This window comes from Amphiprion ocellaris, chromosome 18, assembly GCF_022539595.1.
Source record: "Amphiprion ocellaris isolate individual 3 ecotype Okinawa chromosome 18, ASM2253959v1, whole genome shotgun sequence".
NCBI classification, from domain to species: Eukaryota; Metazoa; Chordata; class Actinopteri; family Pomacentridae; genus Amphiprion; species Amphiprion ocellaris.
Window position 1 is genome coordinate 10,195,978 of NC_072783.1, and position 27,506 is coordinate 10,223,483.

The 27,506-nt window shown below is 37.8% G+C and overlaps 1 protein-coding gene across 11 annotated transcripts in view; it reads right to left on the bottom strand.

Moving 5' to 3' along the window:
• LOC111582683 (SRC kinase signaling inhibitor 1-like) overlaps positions 1-27,506 on the bottom strand; it is a 221,001-nt gene that overhangs the window by 26,027 nt on the left and 167,468 nt on the right. For 8 of the 11 annotated variants that reach the window (XM_055004311.1, XM_055004310.1, XM_055004314.1 and 5 more), the window contains 9 exons: positions 26,466-26,506; positions 26,160-26,183; positions 21,494-21,654; positions 21,208-21,383; positions 18,662-18,792; positions 12,686-12,833; positions 9,818-10,139; positions 6,895-7,243; positions 5,107-5,249 (listed from right to left, as the gene is read on the bottom strand). In XM_055004311.1, coding sequence (XP_054860286.1) covers positions 5,107-5,249; positions 6,895-7,243; positions 9,818-10,139; positions 12,686-12,833; positions 18,662-18,792; positions 21,208-21,383; positions 21,494-21,654; positions 26,160-26,183; positions 26,466-26,506 — 1,495 coding nt within the window. The remainder of the gene's footprint in view (positions 1-5,106; positions 5,250-6,894; positions 7,244-9,817; positions 10,140-12,685; positions 12,834-18,661; positions 18,793-21,207; positions 21,384-21,493; positions 21,655-26,159; positions 26,184-26,465; positions 26,507-27,506) is intronic. The other 3 variants (XM_055004313.1, XM_055004317.1, XM_055004312.1) reach the window with 2 other exon arrangements.

Genomic DNA, 27,506 nt, shown 5'->3' on the forward strand with positions numbered 1-27,506 from the left:
AAGACCAATCAAACATAGTTAAAGTCAGTAGATACACTATCGTTCAAAAGTTTGGGGTCACCCAGGCAATTTCATGATTTCCATGAAAACTCACTTTTATTCATGTGTTAACATAACTGCACAAGGGTTTTCTAATCATCAATGAGCCTTTCAACACCATTAGCTAACACAATGTAGCATTAGAACACAGGAGTGATGGTTGCTGGAAATGTTCCTCTGTACCCCTGTGGAGATATTCCATTAAAAATCAGTCGTTTGTTGATCCCCAAGGGGAAGTTCTGTAAAGCATAATGTATGTAGATGGATTGTAGAGTGGATATTGCACAAAATTTACCTTATACTGTTATACACCTGCAGTCTACAATTCTACAATTCAACTGCAATTTCATTTACGTACATCTGAGAGTTGATACAACACAAGCAAGGATCTAGTCAGGAAAAAACAACCTGCATAAGAGCCATAAAACAAATTTCTCCCTAGGAAACATCACAGAAGAAAGATTATTCTTGCATTATTTATCACCATAGTCTCCTTTAATTTCTATGCACTTGGTCCACTGATGTTCAAGCTTCGCTATCCCCTCATGGAAGAAGGTCACATCTTGAGCCTCCACATCCTCAACACCATGCACGACCTTTTCATCAATCTGAAAAATGTCCTCTTCTTTCTTTCCTTGATTGCTTCAAACATTAGAGTTGTGTGGATGGTGATATAGGGGGTCCTCGACTTAGGTCGGAATCTCGTTTTTATGGGGTGACGGAACGCGATTTTTGCTGCAAGTCGGAACTCACATATGTACAATTGTGGCGTAAAATCAACAAATGTAAACAAAGCTGTCTTCCTCGTATAGCACTGCACGACGACGTATTCGTCCGCTCCACTCGCTAACTAGTTCCCGCACAGAATTTGTTTAACGTTGCAAATGCCGTATGCAGGAATTATGGAACAAGATTTTCTTAATAAATTTATGGGAGATGGCGACGTAACCAAGAAATGCCGTAGATCGAGGACATTGTAAACCAAGGACCTCATGTATAAGCTTTTACAGTATACAGTTATACCCTAAAGGGGGGTTACGCTCCTTGTGTCTTTATTTGTACATGCATGACTTCATCATCAAAATGAAAATGGCGACTGTGCAAGTTTGGGAAACAGACTGAAGTCAGATGGTGCAGGTCGGGTGAATAAGGTTCATGTACTAACAGTTCAGTGAAACTTTCCTCTCCTTTTTTAATAATAATAATAACTTTTTTTTTTTTTTTTTTTTTTACTTGATTGCTCCAAACTTTTGATTTTTTTGCGGACAATGATATAAGGATTTACAGAGCACAGTTATGCCCCAAAATGGGACTTCTGGCCTTTGTCCATGTGAGACTGAGAACTTTTTAAAGCGGCCTCATATGGAGTACGTTTGTAGCAAAACAAGACACTGATCCTTGATTTTGGTGATTGCTGTTTCTTTTGATTTTGGACCAAAAACACAAGTGAAAATCGAAGTTTTTCACTGACAATGTGCAACATCTACAAATTGTCAACACTGTTTGACATAAACCACTAATTTTACTTATTGGTAGTTAATTTTATGAAAATTTAAACACTTTATGACCCATTTCTGTGCAAAAAGCCCACATAAACCTTGCAGTTAATAATATAAACAGAAGACTGGTCTATTTTTACCACCATTTAATTTATTTTATTGTTATTGTGTAGGAGGTGTAATATTGCAGCAGCTGCTTCGTGAACACATTATGTGAAAAAAGTCATGCAAAAATGCAATGACAATATTAATGCTTGAAATTAAAGGTGTACAATGAAGTAGTCCTCTAAATGTCTCTGCAAGTCGCAGTGAGATAAGCTGAAGTTGTAAAATGACATATCCGTGATGTAATACAATGCAACACTGAGTGGATTTTACCAGTGTAGAAGCACATTTCACACACCTCAAACTGAACTTTTCCGTAAAAACCTTCCAAGAGCTACTTGACACTTCAGTGAGAACGGGTCGAGGTCTCTGAGGAAGGCTTTCAGCGCCTTGTAAAATCAATGCCTTGAAGAATTCTGTCTGTTCTGGAGACAAAAGCGAACTCGGCTCGGCGAGTTTCTGCACACGGAGTGATCAGGGAGGCTTTAGAGTTGCAGCTTTGAAAACCAAACCTGAAACTGCCCCCAGCCGACAGGAAGCTCAGCCTGTTGTCTGGTTTCTTAATATGTAGGAAAGAATCCAAGTAGACCCATAAAACATGTTTCTGAATCCCTGTATGCATCTTATTCACCTGGAGGCTGCAGACAGGAAAGAACTGACGTATTTACGCAGACAATAAATGATATTTTATCTGTGAATGGCCGATGAAAGCCTGATTCTTTGTTTACGTTTGCTGTCACAGTTGTCGACCAATCTCTTGCAGGAGGCGACTAAAATGTCTGCAGAGAAGAAATATCTTAAATTCGTAAAGGAAATCAGTCCAGCAGCCACTTCTAATGTCTGCAGTGTGAGTATTTTGAGAGGTTTTAACAACAGAGCTGCATTTAATACTACCAGTCTGGCAGACTTTTGAAAGGAAAAGAGATATTTCATTTTGACAGCGACAAGGCCAAAAGATTACAGCTGAATTCATGGCGCTCTGCTGGATGATACAGGTTTTAACCGTCTTTTAGAGCTTCACACGGACAGCCAAAAGTGCCATAATTCACCTGTTTGTACAAGATTAAAATCAAAACTGCTTTTTACACCATACCTGAGATTTACAACAAGGTTCCACATGTAGCTGCTGTTGACTTCAACACTTTGAAGTGAAACTGAAATTTTTATTCTTTATTCTTAGTTTACTAGTTTTACTGCACTGCTGGATTAAGTTCAACTGTGATTTTTATTTATCTATTACACCAATCTGAAGAGAAACTGCGACTTCATTGCTCATTCTCTAGTGGAACAGTGATAACAGCTATTTATGAAGACAAATTTTAGTTATCTTAATTGGCTATTTTCTTCAAACAAACAAAAAACATTGCAGCGCTGAGTGGAATTAAAATGAGTTTGCTTACTTTGTTATTTTGTAAAATAAAGATAATATGAAGGTACAGCTTAGAGTGCAGAATTGCTTTGTTTTTTCTAAATACATGGCAAATATATTCAGTTGACAAGCACATAAATGGGATTAATTTAAAAACTTTAAAATACTCGAAGTGTGCAGCTTTATTTTCTAGGTAAATGGTATCCGTTCGGATCGGATCAGGCAAAAAACCTAAATTTTATCATAACATCCCTAATTTTATCTGGAATTAGCATCATTTGTCTTCTTTCTGACAGTAAGAAACTACGTCATTCATCTTTATATCATTGTAAACATTGTCTTTAGTACCTCAGAATCCAAGAATTTGTCTGACTTTTACTTGACAACCCTTTATTATTCAATATGTTTCTTTGTTCAGTTATTTTTTTACTCATATCATACAAGTTACAGAGAGAGAGAACTAAACAGATGCTGTTATATGTCTGTTTACTGGCTCAAACAGCCGCCAATCCGGTAGCAAACACCTGGTGTTATATTTGATATCACAGTTATTTTAATAACCATGGAAAAAACAGGTAAGAGGTAGACATAAGGTGAAATAGAAGATATTTTCACTCACATTCTCATTTTTAATTAATAAAAGTATATTTGCAGCTGCCTGAAAACTAATTCTAACTTCTTTAAACATATAGAAGGAAACAATATGAGATCTAAATACAGCAGCAAGACAAAAACCAGAAGAGAAGGAAACAAAACTAAGCCAGAAATGATCTCAGTCACACCAGACCAGTGAATCTTTTCCCTCTGACTCCTTTCAATGTCGCTCTAAAACACCCAGAGCCTTGTGGCAGATCAAACACACTTCAGGAGTGATTTCAGAAACCGAGGAACATGTTTGTGTCGTCTGTCACCAAAGCCAACACATCCAGAGCTGACATTTCCACAATTCTTAGAGAAACTGCACAGTGGGTTCATTCTGGGCTGTTAGAGTCAAACTGTTTCTCCTCGATCTGCACAAATCTATTGTGTGACTTATTTTGAGCCCAAAACACAGAATTTAACAGAGAGGTGAAGAGTTTATATCTCTGATTATATACATAACTGTTCAAACGTTCAGGATCACCCAGACAATTTCATGTCTTCTATGAAAACTCACACTTTTATTCATGTACTAACATAACTGCACAAGTGTTTTCTAATCATCAATTAGCCTTTCAACACCATTAGCTAACACATTGTAGCATTAGAACACAGGAGTGATGGTTGCTGGAAATGTTCCTCTGTACCTCTATGGAGATATTCCATTAAAAATCAGCTGTTTCCAGCTAGAATAGTCATTTACCACATTAACAATGTCTAGACTGGATTTATGATTTATTTAATGTCATCTTCATTGAAAAACTGCTTTTCTCTCAAAAATAAGGACATTTCTAAGTGACCCCAAACTTTTGAACGGTAGTGTAAATATTAAAAATCCAAGACCAGGACAGACTCTGATCTGGAGCTTGAACTTCTCGACTGAAAAATTCACATTTGTACTATTATTGGTTGATTCAGTGAGTCTTTTTAAATTTTTAATAAATTATCAGGTGGTTAAAGATGTCAATTATGATTTTCTACAGTTGTGCATAATGTTCAAAGTCAGCTTGAAATATTACATTTTTATAGGATAAATATTGCAAAAAAACAATTTTTTGCAGTTGACAAGCTGAAACTGGAGAAAGTTACTTATTAAGTACACTGTACCTCGTTACAGCTAATGTTCAACTGATACAGGCCACTTTATTATGAACACCTGTGAAACTTAATGCACTGTTTTGCAATAAATTCACATTTTACGAAATATTTGCAGTTTCAGTTTTGGCTGGTATAGTCAGAAGGGTGATAATTTTATTTTATGTTCATTATCAAGGTCATAGTAGGTGGTGGGACTGCATCACATTTAGAACTGTTAGACATAAGAGAGGCAAAATATTAGATTTCACTCTAATTCAACACATCACATTTGCGTGAAAAATGACAAGTAACCAGTTATATATAGCCAATACCAATATTTAGCGTCTCTTCCTAAAAAACAGCCTTAACTCGTCTCACCTTCAGGTTCTTGTTGGTGACGATGACCTCACCGGTTCGGTTGGTGGTGATGCCGTGGACCGACGGGAAGCTTCTACGAGGAGGAGGTGGAGGAGGAGACTTGGAGGGTTTTTCTGTTCGATATCTGGCCACACTGAGGTCCACTGAGAAAACACACAAGTTCAGATGTTTAGTGATGAAAATCCTGCAACATAAACTGCTTGTGAACTCCAAGAGGCAGATTCTGGGTGTTGTTTTCACTCTCATATGAAGCCCTGCTCCTCTATGGAAACAGAAACACCAACAGAAAAATAAAAAATGGGTCCACTTTCTCGTGTTTATGTTTTTCTTGGGTCCATTTTTGATTGTTTTAGACATTTTTGGATTTTGTTTCAAAACCAAAAAAATTAAAAATTTACCCGTTTCCTTGGTTTTTGGTTTGAATAGACCAGCTTCCTCATTTCTTTGTTGTTTTTCCCGTTGAAATTGAAAATTTGAAAACAGGCTCATTTGTTTTTAACATACTGTTTACAGAGATTGAAAATGACAAAAGATGCAACAAAAAACGACAAAATGAGATTGAAAATGACAAAAATGAGAAAAAAACAACAAAAAAGAGATTGCATATGGCAAAACATGAGAAAAACAACAAAAAGACATTGAAAATGGCAAAAAAGAGATAAACAAAATGAGATTTAAAATGTCAAAAATTAGAAAAAAACAACAAAAAGATTGAAAATGTCAAAAAAGAGACAAAAAAATAACAACAAAAAGAGATTGAAAATGTCAAAAAAGAGACAAAAAATAAAATGAGACTGAAAATGACAAAACAGAGAAAAACAAGAAAAACAGATTGAAAATGTCACAAAAAGAGACAAAAAAAACAAAAAGAGATTTAAAATGACAAAAAAAATAACAAAAACAGATTGAAAATTGAAAAATTGGAAAAAAGACAAATAAGAGACAAAAAACAACAAAAAGAGATTGAAAATGACAATGAGACAAAAACTAACAAAAAGAGATTGAAAATGACAAAAAATGAGACAAAAAAGAACAAAAACAGATTGAAAAATGACAAAAAATGAGACAAATACAAAAAGAGATTCAAAATGCCAAAAGAGACAAAAAACAACAAAAAGAGATTGAAAATAACAAAGAAGAGACAAAAAACAAAAAGACATTCAAAATGAGAAAAAATGAGACAAAAAAGAAAAAAACAGATTGAAAATAACAAAATTTAGACAAAAACAACAAAAAACTGATTGAAAATGAGAAAAAATGTAGCAAACAACAAAAGAGACTAAAAATGAGACAAAAACAAAAAAGAGATTAAAATGACAAAAAATGAGACAACAAAGAACAAAAAGAGATTTTAAATGAAACAAAAACAAAAACACACTGAAAACGACAAAAACTTGACAAAAAAAACAACAAAAAGAGATTGAAAATGACAAAAATTCGAAAAAAAACACAAAAAGAGACTGAAAATGACAAAAATGAGACCGCTTTGACACTTTTTTGTTGCTGCAGAAAGCAGGCTCATTTGTTTTTGACAGTTTGTTTTTTTTGTTTATTTTTTTGTTTTTCTTCAACCCGTTTTTTGTTTTTCTGTCTCAAACAGACATTGAGAAAACAGTTTTCATAGTTTTATTGTGAATAGATAATTGGTGTAATTATAGTGATTTCTTCAACAACAACATGTTTTTCAACTCGCTTGCAGCGAGTTTAAAAAGCATGTTGTTGTTAAAGAAATCACTATAATTTTACATTTTTCAAACGCATTATTAACAGTAAACTGAGGCGACTGACCCGACCCTCGATGAGAACCAGCCCCCTCCATGCTGTTCAGCTTCTGGGCCGCCAGCTGCACCTTGCCGGGCTGCGGGTCGCCGCTGGGCGTGGTGGTCATGGTGGTGGTGGCGGCGACCGAGCTCCCGGTTCCTCCGGCCGCGGGGGCCGACCCCGTGGTGGAGGTTATGGGGATGGTGATCTGGGGCTTCGGGGGCACCACCGGCTTGTTTATGTGCCTGGCGGCGAAGTCCAGGTCCGGGATGGCCTTCATTAGCTCGGCCTGGGTCTCCTCCAGCAGCCGGTTGATGTCCTGAGCGCTGAACTGGGTCAAGCTGGCTCGTTTCTCCTCCCAGTCCCGCTCAGCCGCCTGATATACAGCAGAGAACGGGGTTAGACGTTGTTTCTAGGAAACTGTGGAAGAAATGAGTTAATATTTCCGAACAGTGATCCATTAAACTCTCCCAGTGAAGAGCACATTAGTTAACAAAACAGTTCAACGCACATTCTTCATGTTAATAGTTTTGTGAGTGAACAATTACTGAAACGTCGGGAACTATTTCACGGGTGTTAGTGCATTAGCATTAGCATGAAGTTAGCTCTAAACTGCCTGGATGATGCACTTTTACATTGTTGATTACATTACTGTAATTCTAGATGTTTTTTTTTTATTTTATTTGTTGTTTTTCCCTTTTAAATTGAAAATTTAATAACAGGGTCATTTATTTTTGACAGATTGAAACTGAATATGACAAAAAAATGCAACAAAAAAACAAGAAAAAGAGATTGAATATGACAAAAACTGAGAAAAACAACAAAAAGAGATTTAAAATGCCAGAGACAAAACAAAAAAAAAAACCAGAGATTGAAAATGACAAAAAAATGAGAAAAAAGAACATAAACAAATTGAAAGTGATAAAAATGAGACAAAAACAACAAAAAGAGAGTGAAAATGACAAAAATGAGACAAAAAAGAACAAAAACAGATTGAAAATAACAAAAATTTTGACAGAAAACAAAACAAGATTGAAAATGCCAAAAAAGAAACAAAAATCAACAAAAGACATTCAAAATGATAAAAAAAAGTGACAAAAAAGAACAAAAACAGACTGAAAATGCCAAAAAAAAGACCAAAAAAAATGATTGAAAATGACAAAAATTTTGACAGAAACCACAAAAAGAGATTTAGAGTTTAATGGATACCTCTTCAGAAACATTAACTAATTTCTTCCATGGTTTTCTAGAAACATCATCTCAACCTCACTCTCTCCACTTTTACAGACTGGAGGAGACGCCTTCAGATTAACACTTTTGTTAACTATAGTCCTCTGAACAGTAATGGTCCTTGATCAAGCTACTTGTTGCAGAATGAACACAACCGAGCATCAGAACAGGGAAAAAAGGGGATTTAAGTCACTTTGAACGTGGCATGGTTGCTCATCTGAGTGTTTCACAAACTGCTGATCTACTTGGATTTCACACACAATCATCTCCAGGGTTTACTGAGAATGGTCCCAAAAAGAGAAAACATCCAGTGAGCTGTTTGGACCAGAATGCCTTGTTGATGTGAGAGGTCACAAGAGAATGGGAAGACTGGTTGGAGATGATAGAAAGACAACAGTAACTCAAATAACCACTGGTTACAACCAAGGAATGCAGAATACCATCTCTGAACCACAACAACCTTGAAGAAGACATTCTACAGCAGTAGAAGACCACACTGGGTTCCACTCCTGTCAGCTATGAACAGGAAACTGAAGCTACAGTTCACACAAGCTTACCAAGACTGGACTATAGGGCGCCCCTATAGCTCAACAGTTTGAGCGGGCGACCCATAAACAAGGGCTATAGTCCCGACGCAGCGGTCCTGGGTTCAAGTCCGACCCATGGCCATTTACTGCACGTCTTACCCCCACTCTTCTCCCCACGTTTCCTGTCTTTCTATATTAAAGGCCAAAAAAAAAACAACTGGACAATAGAAGGTTGGAAAAACGTTGCCTGATATGATGGGTCTCCATTTCAGCTTCGACATTCAGATATAGGGTCAACAACAGGTAAACAACATAAAGTAAGGATCCATCCTGTCTTGTATCAATGGGTCAGGCTGGTGCTGGTGGTGTAATGGTGTGGGGGATAGTTTCTTGGCACTTTGGGCCCCTTAGTACCAACTGATCCTGGTTTAAACTCCACGGCCGACCTGAGTATTGTTGCTAACCATGTCCATCCCTTTATGACCATCTGGATCTTCTGATGGATACTTCCAGCAGGATACTGCACCATGTAACAAAGCTCAGATCATCTCAAACTGGTTTCGTGAACATGACGATGAGTTCTCTGTACTCCAGTGGCCTCCACAGTCACCAGATCTCAATCCAGTAGAATCTTTGGGATGTGGTGGAACCTAAGATTGGCATCATGGCTGTGCAGACATGATATTGCTATCATGTCAATATAGACCAAAATCTCTGAGGAACGTTTCGAACACCTTGTTGAAAGTACGACACCAAGAATTAAGGCAGTTCTGAAGACAAAAGGGGTTCCTTTTACTAGCAAGGTGGACCAGTGAGTGTACGGACATGTTTTATGTTTAGAGAACCAGTTTGTAGTAGAGGTGTCGTTACAGTGGAGGCATGAAATTACTGTCATGCCTCCACTGTAACAACACCTCCAGTAAAAACTGGCTCATTTTACCACTGTCCTCTATACAGATCCAGACGGATGATGTGCAGCAACATGCAGACGAACATAACTGAGACAGATGTGTGCGGTGTGTTTTCTAATGCCACTCGGATAAATGGAATTATAAACCAACTGCTGGTGTGTGATCAGAGTCTCAACAAGGGACTTAAGCACCTTCATATGTAATACTCAAACGTTAACAGCTGTTTACCATCTGGCTGGCGGTGACATTTATGTACAGTCTGAATAATCTGCAGCCCATTACCAGTCTGACTTCGGCCGACACGGATTTATCGGCGGGGCGTCGGCTCGGCAGCTCGTCCAGGACTCGGTTCCTGAAGGTCATGGAGGGCTGGTTGTCCTGCTCGGGGCCCGAGGCGTCCGGGTCGCCGCCGGTGACGGGCATCCAGTTGGCGAGGCCGGCGCTGGTGCTGAGGTCGGTGAGGCTGAGCGGAGGGCTGTTGAGGATGTCGAGGTCGGAGCTTCGGTTCAGGTCGTCGGATCTCTTCTGCTGGTTGGAGACGTCTTCAGGACTCTTCCAGACGCCTTCGGTCACTTGTCTGAACATACAAGGCGGAGACAAAAGACTACAATACACACAGGACACCGTGAAGGTCCAATCCAGCTGCTAAAACTCACTCTGTCTGCAAAATGTGCAACATTTTTCAACATATACTACTAGTACTCTAGTAACATAATAATAGTAATAATCCAGTTTATTAGAACTATAGTATATAAAAGCTTTCTGACGGAGCTCAAGGTCAGTTTAAGTTAAAAATCCAAAGTTTCTTTTGGTTTTCACAGTTTTTTACATTTAATAATTGGTGTATTTATAGCGATTTTGTTTCGGAACAAACAAATTACTTCAAAAAAATGTAAAATTTTAGATGTGAAATTATGTATTTGGGCAAAATATTGTTGTAGAAATGACACAGCTCAGCCAAACGTCCCTGGATTGGAGTATTTTTCATGTTTTATAGAATCTAGTTAGTGTGAGTGGTTTATTTAAAGCACATTTCTAAATGTAACATGAGGAATAAAGTAATTTAGATGAAATATCACGATTTAAAGTTTGGATTTAGCTCAAGGATGGAATTCAAGGTCAGTTAAAAATCCAAAGTTTCTTTTTGTTTTCACAACTTGTTACATTAAAATTTGGTGTAATTATGGTGGAGTTCAAGGTCAGTTTAAAAGTTAAAAATCCAAAGTTTCTTTTTGTCACATTTTTTTATATTAATAATTGGTGTAATTATTGTGAGTTTTCTTTGATAACAAAAAAAAATAAAAAGAATGGATAAATATTTCCTTAAAATGTGAAATGATGTCTTTGGGCGATATATTGTTGTAGAAATTACACAGTTCGAGTTCGAGTTCAAGGTTAGTTTAAAAATCACAAATCCATTGTGAATTTTTCATAACAAAAAATAAATTCAAAGAAAAGTGAAATTCTGTATTTGGGGGATATATAGTTTGAAAATTGGAATCCTGGAATAGTATATTATTGGCAATGAGTAAATAAATGAACAAAAAAAAAAATTATTTATTGAGTGACGTGAAAATAATCACAAAGTTGAAGCGATGGAAAAATTGAAAATTTTGGAAACATAATGAGGTGTTTAATGTTGTAAATATGCACTGGGAATTATAATGAATTGCTTTTTCCATTTAAATAAAAGATAATTTCAAAAAAAGAAAACAAAAAATGCAAATTAATGTTTTTAAATTGTTGTTTTTGTCCAAGTAACACTCCACAACTTAAAATTGTCTAATTTACAGTGACATAAACCAGACAAAACAGCACTTTAACAAAAAAAAAATAATGAAAGATATTCAAACAAAATAGCTGGAAATATCTGGAATAAAAAATTGTAACTTGTCACAACTACAACTAGTGAAACATTTAATAGCCAGAGTGGACATTTATTGCATATTTCTGTAATTCTAAAATATGAAGGTTAGGTACCAATTCAGGTGAAAAAGACTATTTTTATTTAAGTTGTACAGATTATTTAAGTTTAGACAGTTTTTGGGTTCTTTCAGTCAAGAGTTTTGCAGAAAAACATGTTTATATTTTATAATTATGATACAAGTACACAAACTGAGACACTTTAAATGATTCAGAGTCGTAGATATTCGTCTAAATAGTCTCCTAACGGCGTGTTTTGATGGAATAATCACCCATCTGCTGAACTCTCTGAACCCTCCATTAACTGCAGCTCTAGTCTGAACCTCCTCTGATGTTTTTATCAATATTCAGACAGTACGTCTGTCCTTCAGGACTTACTGGGATTATTGAGAATTTCACGCTACAGTTTAAACATCACTTTTCATCATGGAACAAAAATTCTGCTTCAGATTTCTGAAATGTTAATCTGAGGTTGCATCACTGAGGATCCTTTGAAACGTGTCGGCGAGGAGGAGAAATAAAAAAAAGAACGCATATGAAATTCTACTTTGTGGATTTGCAAAAAAAACTCCTCATCATCTTTATTTCATGTTATTCAGTTAAATGTGGTTTTGGCTGCAAACTGCTTCTGCAAAAGTTTTTCTTTACATGAAGACGAGACACTATCGGTAAAAACATCATTTTTTTATGCACGGGTAGATCCATTTTGGGATTTTGGGATATGTTGCTTCCATAACATGTTTTCTTTAAGACTTGTGGGAAGTAAACATCCAAAATAGACATTTTGTTGTCTATTTTTCTACACACCTGTTTGTGTCTGTAGAGTTTTCTATAATTCTGTCAGTCAGAAATCTCAGGTACATACAACAATTTTTTTCATTTGTATTCCTGTCCTTATTCTGAAGGTTTAACAGAGACGTTTGTTCATATTTTACAACTTTTGAACGATAGTGTATATTTATGCAAGTTAAGACAGTGTGCAGGACTCTTTTGGGTATGTTCGTCGCGTAGAGTCTTAAATTATAAACATTTCCAGCCTATTATCCAGTGTTCTGTAAAATGACTGCATGCACGGTTTGATAGAAGCAATCCTGAATCCTACAAAAAGACCACATAAAACAATGAATAAATGTAAAACAAGAAAAAACTGCGGTCTGTGGGCTGACCTGGTTTAATAACAAAATAAGACATTATCTAAAGAAACCGAGGAGCGTTTGATTCGAGTACCTGCGCAGCGTGCTGAGAGCATCTGTCATGGTGTTGCAGCGCTTCAGCAGGGCGTCCAGGCGGTGAGGCTCCTCTTTCAGGAACTTCACAGCTTCCACCTCCACCCTCAACACCACCCGCATCTTACTCTGCAGGCTGGGAAACTGGTCTGTACGGGAGGGGGAAAGACAAAAGAACGAACAGTGTGGAAAAGAAAACGAGACAAGATGCCGTTTCTGTCACACAGAAAGGTTTCAGTGAGAGGATTCAGTGGAGGTTGGCCAAACGAGAAGACAGAACATGGCAGATGTGCAGTTACATAAGCAGAGTCTGGGTTTGTCTGTTGGGAGAATTCAAGTCATTATTTGACATGTTTTAGACACTGATTTCCTAAACCAGCCGCCATTCAAATCCTCAAAAACGGAGAGCCACAGGAGTCCGTCTTCGGTCCACTTCTTTTTACATCGTATAGTATTAAAGTCATTCTTTCTACTCGGCATTTTAATGTCCAATTTTTACATCCAGAGCTCCACTCCAGACCAGGCTCAGACTCTTCTTCAGTCTGTCTTTATTGACTTTCAAACTGGGATGATTTTGCCCCTGAATTGACCTGAGTTATTTTATATTTCCTTAGATAAGACACGCTTATCTTCATCCAGAATACGAAAAAAACCTTGCAATAAACACCATCTAAATGCATTAATGTTTGCTAAATAGATACTCATGTTAAGGGTTTATCTTTGTCTTTAAACTGTGTGTATGTTGGTGGAAACTGATCGACCTGTGCAGCTTTTTAACGCATTATAAAACTAAAGTTCACTGAGCAAACTCCAGCTGCTCCATCCTGTTTAATAAAGACTGACAGTGTAATGCTGGTTGTTTTAAAGTGACCTCTAGGACGCAGAAACTGTGTCTCGTTTCTTGAAAAGCACACTCTGCACTACTTGTTAGGTTCAGGTTTGAAGTTTTTCTCTCCAGATGCAACTTCATGCAGTTTATTTTCATTATTTTATAGTTTGCACCCAGGTTTTCTACAACTAACACATGTAATTTTGTACTAATTGTACAGAAAATGGAGGCAACTACTTGAGATTTTTCATTTCTTGAATTTACTTCAGGATTAATAATCTATCTATCTATCTATCTATCTATCTATCTATCTATCTATCTATCTATCTATCTATCTATCTATCTATCTATTTATTTATTTCCAGGAAGAAAGAAAATCTCAATTAAAACCCAAACAACTTATTAGTAAAGTACAATAAAGTTGTTAAAATCAGTGTGATGAAAATATTAAAAGTTCTGCAACTCATTAAGAACAAAATTCTGTATCCAATCTGTTCTTTAATGTTCTGTAGGTGGTCATGAACCTTGTTGTAAAGCTCCAGTTTAACACCATCTGAAATCTAGTGTTTGCGAGTTGGGTGTACTGTGGTTCTACAATTTCTAAAAGACGGAGAAAACCTGTACTCTCTCAGAAAATATATTGCAGATCAGCTGTAGTACCTGGTTGTTCCACCAGGTGGCACTTCTTACTGTTTAATACTGTAGAGGCCAGAAGACCAGAGGAAGCATCACTTGGACAACAGGCAGTTAATTATGGCAAGCAGGGAGTATTGTGAGAGTTTAGCTAGTGAAGGGGCACTATGTCAAAGATGAATGTGACGTTTAATGACCTCCAGACAGAGCTCATGTGTTTAGGAGAAACCAAGAATGATTTCATTGCTATGTCCAAGTGGCTCATTTGGTAATTTGTGGCCACAATCATGGGTTCATTGATTAAAATGCACAGGGTAAAAGTCTATTGTGCTAAATTTATGTTATTAATTAAGGATTAATGGTGCTGCATTCTCATCGCTACCGTTCTGCCACAAGCTGTCCACTCCCTTTACAACACCTGTGGAACACCGGACGTAAACAAAGGATCGAACTTAGGTTCATGCAGATACTAGTCAGTTAAAAAATGCATTGATTGGCCCGATCCCTACTTCCAAACATCACATCTTAATAATAATAATGCTAGCTTTGTTTGAATTGCAGAAAAAACACATCCTTTTCTCCAGAGATGCTATAAAGTAAGAGACTCTTGACTTTTAGAATCCTGAATAGAAATCTGTGGTTAAATTTAAAGTTGGCATTTGCATTAGACATGTCGTAATCATTTCCCAACAAAGCCCATCTGCTTTGTAAAAGTAAGACCAGTAAACATCCAGCTGCAGTCTGCACCAAACAAGCATGTTCTCTTACACCTTTACAGTCTGATTTATAAACTGGAGCATTTCTTTAGTACAGTTATGCTGTATTTATAACATTATTGTGTGACTTTTTTTAACCTTTATCAAAGAAATGTAGCTTGTCTGATTTGCCTATGTTGCAATTTCAATAATAACTTGATTATTTGTCCATCATAGTTCACTCATGACAAATTTTAAGAAATAATAATCCTTTTTTTGGCTTTAAAACTTTGTCATTTGGTGTTTATTTATGAATCTTTGTGTTGTTTCTGGTGTTTTCCCGTCCTCAGTGTCAGTGTGACTTCCTGATGAGGCACAATTTGTAGGATCCAGGTGAACGTATCAACTACTAGCAGCAGTCTCCACAACATACTAATGAGCCCCTCAGAGCTTTGGATTTACTCATTAATACTGAAGATAGAGACGAAGGAACACAGGTCAGAGGAGCGGAACAAGAGGTTAAACCTGAAACGTCATGAATATCAATTAAAGCGGAAGAAGATTTATAAATATATTTATCGGTGCCTTTGCATGACATGAAATATGGACGTCCACGCAGTATTTTAGCACTTTTATTACTTGATCTATGACCTACAAGTACAGCGCCACTCTTTTAGACACTTAATGATTAACATTGGTTTTCTTGAGCAAATGAAGCAACATAAAAGTTTTTACATGATCATACAGTGTCTTTGCTTGGTAAGCACATTATAAGGCCTGTAGTAAATGATACTGCTACTATGACCCTGATGCAAACTATAACTTTGATTTATACAATATATTTGAAAAAAAATAGCCAAAAATGAACTGTAATCTTTCAGGTTTGTGTTCTGCCAACAGCTCAACAATTTTCATTTTAATGATTTAAGCATTTAAAGTATGCCTTAGTCTATCAATACTTTGTGATTTCCTGCTGTTTCTGTGAGCCAAATCATTAAAAACACTTTTACTTATGATGAGGAAAAACTTTAACCCTCTGCACTACAAGCACTTTCTTTGCATTTTTTGTTCATGTCACATTTTTACTCACTGTGGGCTCATTTTTCACTGCAATATAAAGTCCTGCACCTCTATAGAAACAGAACAACCATGAGTAGAAGTAGAGAGAATCAGACATGTCTAAGTTATATTGCCATAAATCATAAAAAAGGAAACAAAAAAAGAAAACTGAAAAATGGTGATACTACACGATAGATATTTTACTTTTTAGAACTTCTACAAACTTGGCATTTTTCACAGGACTCTACTCATCATCAGTAGAAAGATGTTTCACCATGCTGAATGTATCTCCAACAACTTGCTCCTCTGTTCACTGTTTCTGAACCATGCTGCATTTATTTTATTGATCCAGGATGTTTGACTCTCCTGTCTCTCTTCTTGCCTCCATTTTGTGTCTTGTCATTTCATTTTTGCAGTTTTGTGTCTCTTTGAGACAGTTTTGTCTCTTTTGTCATTTTGTGTCTCATTTTCTGCCTTGTTTTTGTTGTTTTGTGTCTGATTTTGTGTCTTGTCATTTTATGTCTCTTTGTGGTCATTTTGTCTCCACATAGTGTAGATATTTAAATATTTCCATGGTTACAACCTCTCCAGACTTTCTCTCTCTAGTCTGCTCATCATCTGTAGAAAGATGTTTCACCATGCTGACTGTATCTTCCAACAACTTTCTGCTCTGTTCACTGTTTTTGAACTCGTTTGTGTTATTTTGTGTCTCACTTCTGTCAGTGTCTCTAGTTTTTTGCCATTTTTTGTCATTTTTTTGTCTCAATTATTTCATTTTGTGTCTCATTTGCGTTGTTTTGTGTCATTTGTTTTGTTTTCTGTCTTGTTTTGTGTCAAAATTTTCATTTTGTCTTGTTTTATGTAGTTCTGTTTCATGTCATTTTGTATTTCCTTTGTGTCACATTGTGTCTTGCTTCTGTCGCTTGGTCTCTTTTTTTTTCTTGCTTTTTCTTTTTTGATCTACTTTTTGTCATTTTGTCAGTCATTTGGGTTGTTTAGTGCCTGTTTTTGTTGTTTTGTGTCTTACTTTATTCTTCCTCTCCAGACGTTTCCTCCCTACTCTACTCATCAGCTGTAGAAAGATGTTTCACCATGCTGAATGTATCTCCAACAACTTGCTCCTCTGTTCACTGTTTCTGAACCACACTGCATTTATTTTATTGATCCAGGATGTTTGATTTTCCTTTCAATTTTTGCAAATTTGTTTCCATACTAAAGCACAGAATTGGAAATTTTTCACATGTGGTCACAGCTGAGTTTATAACTAGACTGACTAGTTTTGGGATGTTTGGACCAAAACAAAAAACTGAATACATCTCATTGTTTTCTGAGGTGTACCTTCTCACACACAAATGCTTGTAATTTTTGGTAATGACACTGAAGAAGACCTTCTATCAATGTGAAACAGGACTATTTTACTCATTTTAAGCCATAAATGTCTTAATTTTTTCTTTGTTGTATATATAGCTTATTTTATAATTCAGGTTCGGTGCTGATTGACTCAAACCTAACTGCACCAATTGTATTCATTTTTCCTTATTTAAAATGTATATTGCGCAACTTTTCCCTGTTGTACTACTTCATTGTATTGTTTCTGAAGTTCATTTTTCACTGCAATATGAAACTAATATGAGAACTAGCTTCTCAGTTGCATCAAAGACACAGAATCTTTTTTTTTAATATAATCTGATGCAAATGGTTTGTTCTTGGAACATTTTTGAATGAGATATGTGTAATGAAGTAATCTAGATGAAATATGACTTTGTAAAGCTTAGATGTGATGCATTTGCAGACAGTCTGATAGTTAAAAATCTTACAGTTCTTTCAGTTTTTCCAGTTTCTGTCTGATAAATGGTGTCATTTTTGGCGATATTTAAAAAGAAAACACATCTTTCAAACCTGCTGGCAGGTTTTGAGGTTAACAACACACATGTAGAGTTTCTGTTTCATTCTGCGTCACTCAAAAAAAATTTTTTTTAGCATTTTTAGCAAGCGAACAGGTGTAAGATCCAAATAGGTTATTCGGAAAAGCACAAATAATGCAAAGTAAAGAGATATTTGTTGTCAAAAATGTTCATTGTTTAAGTAACATTGGACTTACATTTCACTTTCTGTTTTATTTAATACACATTACTTCAAACTGGTTATATATTCGCCCCGCTGAGTCACTTTATTGACCGATCATTAAGGAAAACATTGAGGATCAGAGACATCACAACCTGGTCTGGCAGCTGGATTTATCTCAACCCTACATAACCTGTAGCTGTGTTAAATTTCTACATTTCTAAACCATGACAGTCATAAATATTGATATAACTGACTTTTAAGTGTGTATTTCAATCAATATTCTTCAGTTTAATGTTACATTCTGACGTACATAATAAATATTTTGCACTTCCGATCTTCTATTCGGATACAGATAAAGGTAATGACATATTTAGTATATAATGTATTTGTCGAGAGACTATTTTCAGAGGTGGACTGATACACGTCATGCACATTAAGTGTTGTGAGGCTGCAGTGGAGGTGAACTGAAGGTAAAACGGGCAGTTTTTACTTTAAATTGATGGCAGTTTGAGGGTAAAAGCACCGAGACGGACAGAATAAACTCCTGAGCAGCTGAGAGTGAAGTGTCCACTGGTGAGCAAGCGTCCAAAATGACTAAAGGAAACACAAATGATGCTTCAGGGGAACTAAATGGATGACCAGAAAGCCACAGCATCACCTCTAAACTTGAATAGTCTATGTTAAGAGCACTTACTCTTGAGCTCGGTGAGCGTTTCTCCCAGCATCCTCAGCTCTTTGCTCTTCTGCTCCACGTCCTGCTCCGTCACCAGGCCGTGGTTAACGGACGAGTTCCTCTGCAGCTCCTCCACAGATTTCTCCAGGTCGCTGTGGACGGTAGACGCACATCAGTATACTGTAGCTGCATACTGTTGCTACGGTTACCTTAGTTTTCATAAAGCTGGCCGTTTCCTTGTCAAACCTCCGAGCAGACCAGGTGCTGAGTGTTAACTGTAAACATCTGCTTTAATGGAGAAGAGCTGCTAATTAGGAAATGCAGCCACTGTTGACACTCTGCGGTCTGGCAGCGGCTGCATAATCAACCGAGGAGACATTAATGCAAATTCTAAGAGGACAATTACACCCACATGAAGCTAAATGTAAAAATCAGCTTTACAGTAACATGCAGTGGAAGAATCCAGGCTTCTATACTCCCATATTGAGGTTATTTCTCTATACGAGGTACAATCGGAAAGCTCCAGGACTGTTTGTATAACATGTGCATATCACAGTCATGGACACCAATCAGCCACAGCATTAAAACCACTGATAGGTGAAGTGAATAACATCGATCATAGTGGTACTATGTGGTGTTCTGCTGGAAAACCTTGGCTTTTTGCATCCGTGTTGATGAGACTTAGACATCCAAATAAATGCTGTCCCAGAACAAGCACCCACCTTCATGCAAATGGCAATCCTAAATGTCACTGGTCTACCCCAACAGGTAAATGCACCCCACCACATCGCAAAAACATCAACCAAAGACCGCCCAAGACGTTGATTTGACCTACAAACTTCCAAGAGCAACAGGATGCAGTGGAACAAGTTTGATTCCCAGAGGCTCCACTGCACAACCCAGAGTACCCAAAGGATCCACTGTTAACGTCCTGGTCCAGACCCCATAGGACACCCTGATGGTACGTGTCCACAGGGGTGTTCTTCGGTGGGCGTGCACTAGTAGGACACTAGGTGGTCATGAGAGGCCTTCAGACCTTCAGTCCGATAGAAGCATCAGACCAACATGGAGACTTGGCTGCAAATTTTCTCTTTAATTACAAAAACAGTTCAGGGAAAAGTATTTCTGAAAGCATCTGAGGCGAGAAAGCTGCTGAATCTGTTCTCATTTTAGTTCAACAGTGGCTAATTTAGATGTTTTATGAAAGTCCACTGCCCGCACCTCGTTTGCATAAAGTAGATGTCAAACTATTTTATGCAAATGAGCTCTGGGGTGACGCGTTGCAATGTAGCTCGAAAAACGTTGGAGCACAACCAGCATGCAACGCGATGCGTTTCACATAGACAACGAATGGGATGCGAGAAATTGACGGATCCTGTGGACATGTACCTTGAGAGGTCCTTTGATACAAGCCCATTTTTGAAGACATAAAAGGGGCCAACACAACATGAAGCAGGTGGTCATAATGTTCTGTTATGTGTTTTTGTGACCAATAGTAGGTGGAAATGTGCAATTTAACATTCTCTGTCGGGAGGATCCAACCGTCAAGTTAAGGTTCATCACTGGTGACGGGAGGAGGGTCTGCGGCTACCACCAAGAGAAGAAACATCAGTTTCAAAAGCAGAAGAACTGCAGTTTCCAAAACCAGACAGATTGCATCAGATCAGGAGCACCAGAAGTATGTTCTTTGACATTCACATGGTTGTGGTCCAGGAATTCGTCCCACAGAGTCGGGTACTGTCAAGTAACATTCTAAGAGGTCTGAGGGGGAAATTTTGTCAGAAACAACATGAACTTCGGCACAACGGCATCTGGTTGCGCCATCATGACATCATACCCCCTTACAATGATTACTTCTGGGTTTTTTGGCCACATCAATCCAGTAACAAGGTAGTGCTTGACATGTTCACATCACAGGACTTCCAGGGAGTGTTACATGAGTTTCAGGAGCACTGGCAGCACAACGTCACTGCACAAAGGCAAATGGCAGCTAATTTTGACAGTTTTTGATTTTTACAGTGCAGTTTTGGAATTTTTCATCGCATCTTGAATAGCATTATGTTCTGGAAGCTAACTCCAGCAACTCTTATGATAAAATATGGGAAATGCATTTGTTGAAGATACCTTTCTTTCTACTCATCATATGTGATTATTTGAAACTTTCTGATACCTGAGTTCAAAAACTGATACCAGCGCAACGTTCACCATTCGCTGACAGTACATACTTTGTTTAGGAAAGAAAGCCCTTTCTTGTGTTTGAGATAAGGAGTCAATAAGACATTTAAAATTACCCTGCTTCAAATAATCAAATGTATCTCAAATGGTTTTGCCACAAAAAGTTATTTTAACCGTTTAAAAATTCCCTAAAGCCAAAGCATTTTTTTTTCTCTCATAAAAAAGTTCAGGGATTTTAAATATGTAAATATTCACTTTAAGAGTTTGGCTATCCCAAACATTTCTCCCTGTTTCATAAAATCGATTCTCACTGTACATATGTTTTAAGTTATTAATAATGTAGAGCTATATTTGACTTTCAGTGGTTGCAAATTAATCCTAATTATGCTTACTGCAGCTGCTGGATGAGCAGCTCCTCCTGGTTGAGGTACTTGAGTCTCTCCTCCTCCACCAGGAGGCGCTGTCTCTGCAGAGGGTCCTCCTGGGTCCGCATGGCGTCCAGCATCATGAGACTCAGCTCCGACTCCGTCTGCCTCAGCAGGGACAGAACTGAGTCCTGGTTCTCCAGCTGGGAAACCAAGTCACAGGTTCATTCGTGGTACTGTACAAGCGTGAACAAGATGCACTTTACCTGATGTTTGGGACACTTTTCAGTCAAAGCTGTATAAATACACAAACCTGCATGTTACGCAGCTGTGACAGCTGTTTACGCAGAGCGTTGGTGTTCTGCTGCAGACCCTGTAGGTGGAGCTGCATCTGCAGACGTGACACCGGAACCGGCTGGTTGGGTCCTGAAGGTGGAGGCGGCATCAGCGCCAGAGGAGCCGATGGAGTCAAAGCTGTCCAGCAAAAATAAATATTTAACACAAGGAACTTTTTTCAGCATCAGGCTATTTTCCACTGCAGGAACTTTAGGTGTCGTTTTAAGGTGGTCTGAAACTTCAAATGTCTTCTACCCACAAGACGTGTAGAAATTCTTTCAGGACCATTTTTATGGGAGAAAAAAACACTACTTAAGGGTAGGTACTTCTGAGTGGGAATGAAAGACCGATGTGCAGGTCTTGATTCTTGGTCTTACTCCTACGTATTCATAGAACTGCAGTTATGTCCATTTACTGGTATTTGCTGTTGTTTGTTGCACTCATAGTTAACGTTATGGCTGCATCCATTGGATCCTAAATCAAAAGACTCCAGATCTGAATGCTGATTGGTTAAACTCGAAAAGGACTCATTTAGACTGGGAATACTTGGATAAGACAACTGCCTACTGGTTAAACTGTGAGAGAACAAATGCACATCAGTTGTACTCAATGAAGACCAATCCGGTTGGTTAAACTTTGAGATAACAAACACTAATTAATTAAACTAAGAGAAGACATCAAGCAGCATTTTCTGCCCTTTCGAATTCCCCATCAAGTATCAGGCTTCTTGGCTCTAACGTCACCAATTTCAATGTAAAATTTTTCATTTAGGTTAAAACAGCAAACCCTCCAATGGTGTATTTCCTATGTACTCATAGAATTGGAGTTAAGTATAGTAACTACAAGTTGTTGTTGTTTTGGTGCACTCTGATTTAACAGCAAGGTCAAATATGTCAGATCCTACCCCGCTATGTAAAAACAACCTGGAAACGTTTGCTCCACCTTGAGAATGCATCGCGTTCCTGCAGTGGAAAGTGACCTTCTCTTGTTTGGGGTTCCTTTAGAGAACATTCAGACCTGATAGAAATTGTCAGAAAACTGTGCATGTTACAGAACAGGAGATCAACCCCCACCAGTTTGACTCCTGTGACCTCGAATGTCCATCTGGTTAGAAAAAACTATTTGGCTGCCTGGACACAGAATATTGGTTTGCTCCAGGATTTGGCAACAGCAATCCAGTACAAGTTCTATCAGCGCTGCAGGTCAGGGGTGGAGATTACAGTCTTACATAGACTTAATGATAAACAGCATGGAGGAGGCTTCAGGGACAAACAGGAGTGAAAAACAGCATTTCCACTAAATCCAAATATCTCATTATAACCAAGTCCCCAGACAGGCAAAATGTATGAGCGTCTCCAAATCAGATAATCCTTTCAAATGACAATGAGTGCGATGCTCTGACAGTAATTAGGGTGTTGAGTCACATGCATCATGCAGAACGAGACAAAGGGAAACTTGAAGACGACCAATCAATAACAGAGTGGGTTTTCAAGAGTTGCATTTTTACTTTAATTCACTAAATCAGACTCGAGTGTCGCCACAACACCAGAGGAACATTTCAAACACCTCGGTGTCGACACTTTCCGGCCAGAAGCTCCGAGCAGAAGAGCTGAAGTCACATATTTAACCAGAATTCAGTCGCTCAGGAGCGTCTGGCGAACACAAACTCTGCAGCCGTCAAACGTCTTTCAGTCAGGAAGAAAAAGACGCAGCACAAAGACATCCTGCAGATAACAGCTCGAGTCGATCTAACTATTACCGCTGGCAGACAGACTGATAAATATCTGACAGATCCTAAGGGGAGAAAGATAGAAAGGTTTTTTAAAAAAAGCTGGACTCAAAAGGGTTTAAAATGGGAGAAAGTCTCTGAAGCTTCCCTGAAATTTAAGTGAAAATATGATAAACTACTCTCAAGAAAAGTCTAATTCTAGCTGCAGTAAAATACCCGGACTTATCTATAATTTGACAGGAGATCCGATATTTAAGAGGAAATTAATTAAAATCGAAAAACCTGCTTCTTCTTGGATGCTTCACATGAGAAACTGAATGCTTTATCAACAGAATTCAATTCATTTGGCTCTAATTCAGCTTTGAAAACATGCAGTTTCAGCACTTGTGTGCTGACAGCAGAGGTGAGCTAATTTCTAAACCAAAAAAAAGAATTAAAAAAACGCAGACAGAACGGCAGTCCTGCTATTTTGGATTTAATGCAACTGGATGGTTTCTTAGTCAGGAAAAATAAACAAGGGAAAATTGAAGGACGGCAGCTTTCAGAGAGGCAGGTCCTCAAAATGACACATACAGTTGAGGTCAAAATTATTAATACTCATGAAAGACTTTGATTTACAGTGAATTTTTGCTCAATCAAAAGGCTTCTTCTGGCTGCAAATGACATGTATAACGGGAAAATGATGGCAAGACATCATGTCAGAGATGCTAATGTGGTTATTTTACAGTTTATTAAGCTTTCATTTGTCACCACAGACTTTCTTTATGTCTCCACTGGGGTTTTGTTCCACTTTTTGAGACTGAATCTTCATCTTCATCACTCTGGTTTTTAGTTCCTCCACAGATTCTGGACTCCAACATCTTCATATTGTTTTCTGTTCATTGTTTCTTCGCCATTTTGACTTTATGTTTTAGATCTTTATCTAGTTGGATGATTTCCTCCAATATCTTCATGTTGTGAACTCCCTAAAGCATCACATTCTCACCATGTTTGACAGTGTTGATAGAGTTCTTGGGGTTGAAAACTTCTCATTTCTTTGATTTTCATCTGATTTGACCACAGAACTGTTGATCAGCAGCTTCCTTCTTCGTCCAGCTGATCTTTTGTGAGTCTGTCTTGTAGAACTTTAGTCCTCCTTGGTCTTCATGGAAATCTGCCTTGTTGGGTGTCTGATGTTTCTACTAGAACTGATCACATTCATCCAGATGTTCTTGCGTACTTGGCTTCCTACTACGTTTGGTTTCTTATCAGGCTTTTTGCAGGACTCCAGACTGATTTTTCCCACTAGTGCTGCTAGTGGTGCTACCAACCTTCCCAGTTGGTCTCACCAGAACATGATTCAATTGCAGATCCCCAATCCTTTGTTGGTACAATGTGGTATTCATCAACCTTGCTTCTTGGTGATGGTTGTGTCTTCGCATACTCAATCATGATATTTGCAACCGGAAAATACACTCACCGTCCACATTTTTAGATACACCCTGCTAGTACTGGGGTGGTACATCATGGTCTTAAAGGGATGGACATGGCCAGCAACAACACTTTGGGAAGTTGTGGCGATTATATGATATTTAATTGGTACAAAGGGGCCCTAAAAGTGCTAAGAAAATATCCTCCAACAAAATGACACCACCAGCAGCCTGAACTGTTGACACATGGCAGTACGGATCTATGGTTTAATGGTGTGTACACCAAATTCTAAGCATCTGAATGTTGCAGCAGAATGGAGACTCATCAAATCATGCAAGGTTTTCCAGTCTTCAATTGTTAAATTTTGGTGGGCTGTAGCCTCAGGTTCCTGTTCTGGTGGGGGTTTCTGCTGCAGTACACCATCTGGACCAAGGTTTGAGGTGGTCAGAGATGGTTTTCTGAGTAATTTGGTAGTAACCAGTGGTTTTTTGAGTTACTGTTGTCTTTCTATCACCTCAAACCAGTCTTGCCATTCTAACTTCTCGCATCAACAAGGCATTTTCACCAAGAGACAAGATATTTTCTCTTTTTAGGGCCATTCTCTGTAAACCGTAGAGATGATTGTATGTAAAAATCCCAGTAGATCAGCAGTTTTTGAAATAGTCAGACCAACCCGTCTGGCATCAACAACCAAAGTTAAATCACCTTTTCTTCCCCATTTTAATGCTCAATTTGAACTTTAGCAGGTCTTCTTGACCATGTCTACATGCCTAAATGCGCTGAGTTGCTGCTATGTGATTGGCTGATTAGATATTTGCGTTAACAAACAGTTGAACATGTGTACCTAATAAAATGGCCGGTGAGTATAGATCCATTTTGTCTTTTCAGTTCAAAAAACACTTGCAGTCTGGAGATTCGTCTGTGTGGAATTCCTTGTACTTCTTGATGATATTTTTCACTGCAGCTACTGGCACTTGAAAACACTTTAATATGACTTTATAACATTTCTCCATCTTGTGAACAGCCACAAAGTGCAACCAGATGCCTTCTTTATGCTTTTTGGTTTTCGCAGCCACTTATAATCGACTAGTAAGTGACTAGAGAAGTACTACATCAGCTGTTCTCCTTTTAAAAAGCATTAGAATGCTCTGGAACATGGAAGAAACTACCAGCATTTGGATGAGAAAGAAGCAGCATTTTCTAAGAAATGTGCAACAATTTCAAGTTGTACTATTCATTTTGAAGATAGCGTTTCTAGTAAGAATGCACAAACATCATTCTAACACAATGTCTTACCATCCTTTTTGTTAGTTTTTGTCATTTTCCAGCCAGAAGAAACCGCTTGATCCAGTGAAAATGGTGCATAAATCAAAACTTTGTATGTGTATGAATAGTTTTGTGCTTAACTGTATACTGTTGGGAAGCTAATGGGGCTCACTGGGAACACTGGGTTTGGAGGAGGGGGCAGACAGGGGGACAGGAACCAGACAAACACAGTAGCTACCTTTCTTTTTTTTAGTTCGTCCAGCTAAAACAAGAAGCATGAAGCACCAGTTACAAGAGCAGCAAAAACAGCAAAAAAAAGCCAGCAATGTAAATGTGAAGGAGCTTGCAAAAGTCAGCCATTACGATCACATATGAGGCACTTTAAGAATTATGCAGAGAAAATGAAGTAGCAGCCGCTCCGTGAGAGGAAGAAGAGCCAATTTATGTGGCTATCAAACAGGCAGCAGTGGGGAGCAGTGACAGGCAGTGATAGGAAATAGTTTGTCTTTTTTTTTTTACTTTTTTCCGGGTAGCGAGCACTTACTGTCAGTTCCTGAGCAGTCACTGGCTGACTCAATCTTCTCCCTGGAAGAGGCAAGTGTTAAAGTACTTACAGCCAGAACACACTATCGACTTAGCCACTGAGAAGCTATTGATATATGGTGGAGAATGTGGAAATGTGGTGTATGTGCTGTTGCTGTGTGAGACGTGTTTTTTTTTTTTTTTTTTAAATCTATTTCCCACATGACCAACAGGAGTGGGAGGCAAATTAAAGTTTTCGGACATGAGTCATCGCCGTTTTGCAGCTTTGCAGACAGATGATGTTTTACATAAAATTTACATATATGAAAATTTTCACTTCAGGATTTTTATAGGAGACAATTTAACAGCTTTTATCAAGTTCTAACTGATCAAAGAACGACAGAAAACCAACAGGGACGATAAGGACCGCAATTAGTTATTGAGTATAATGATTTATTTAAAAGGGTATCTGAAGGTTCGGGGGGGTTAATTTAACACTGTTTATCATTAAATTTATGATATTATGTTTTTGAAATGCAAATCTGGCAACTACATTTTCACGTTTGTTGAAAAACCCACTACATTGACTCACAGGGAGTTATTGTTGTGATTGATTTGTTGGTCAATATGCTTCCATCAAACCAAAGTCTCACTAGTCAGACAATCTCTGGTATTACTTTCATAAGGAGGAAAGCTCAGCAGCCTTCCAGGATTTATCTGTTATTTTTAGCAGCAGAAGGAACAGACTAACTTATGTAACATTTACTGAATGTTTACTCTTAGTTGGCTCCAAAGCAGTTGTTAGTGTGGTTGTATTTTGTTCAGACAGATGGACAAAAAGTCACTAATGCCTCAAATAAAAAAAAAAAAAAAAAAAAAAACACTATAAAGAATACCTGGATCCAGTACAGATTTGTTTTTTTTTAAATGCAAAAGCATTAAATTGAAGCATGTTTTAAACCTCTAAAACATCCAACATCAAAACAGCAACAAAATCTACTCTCACAGGATTTCTATTTGGGTTTTTCCATCTCAAATCATACTAAAATGAAAACTGTTGTTG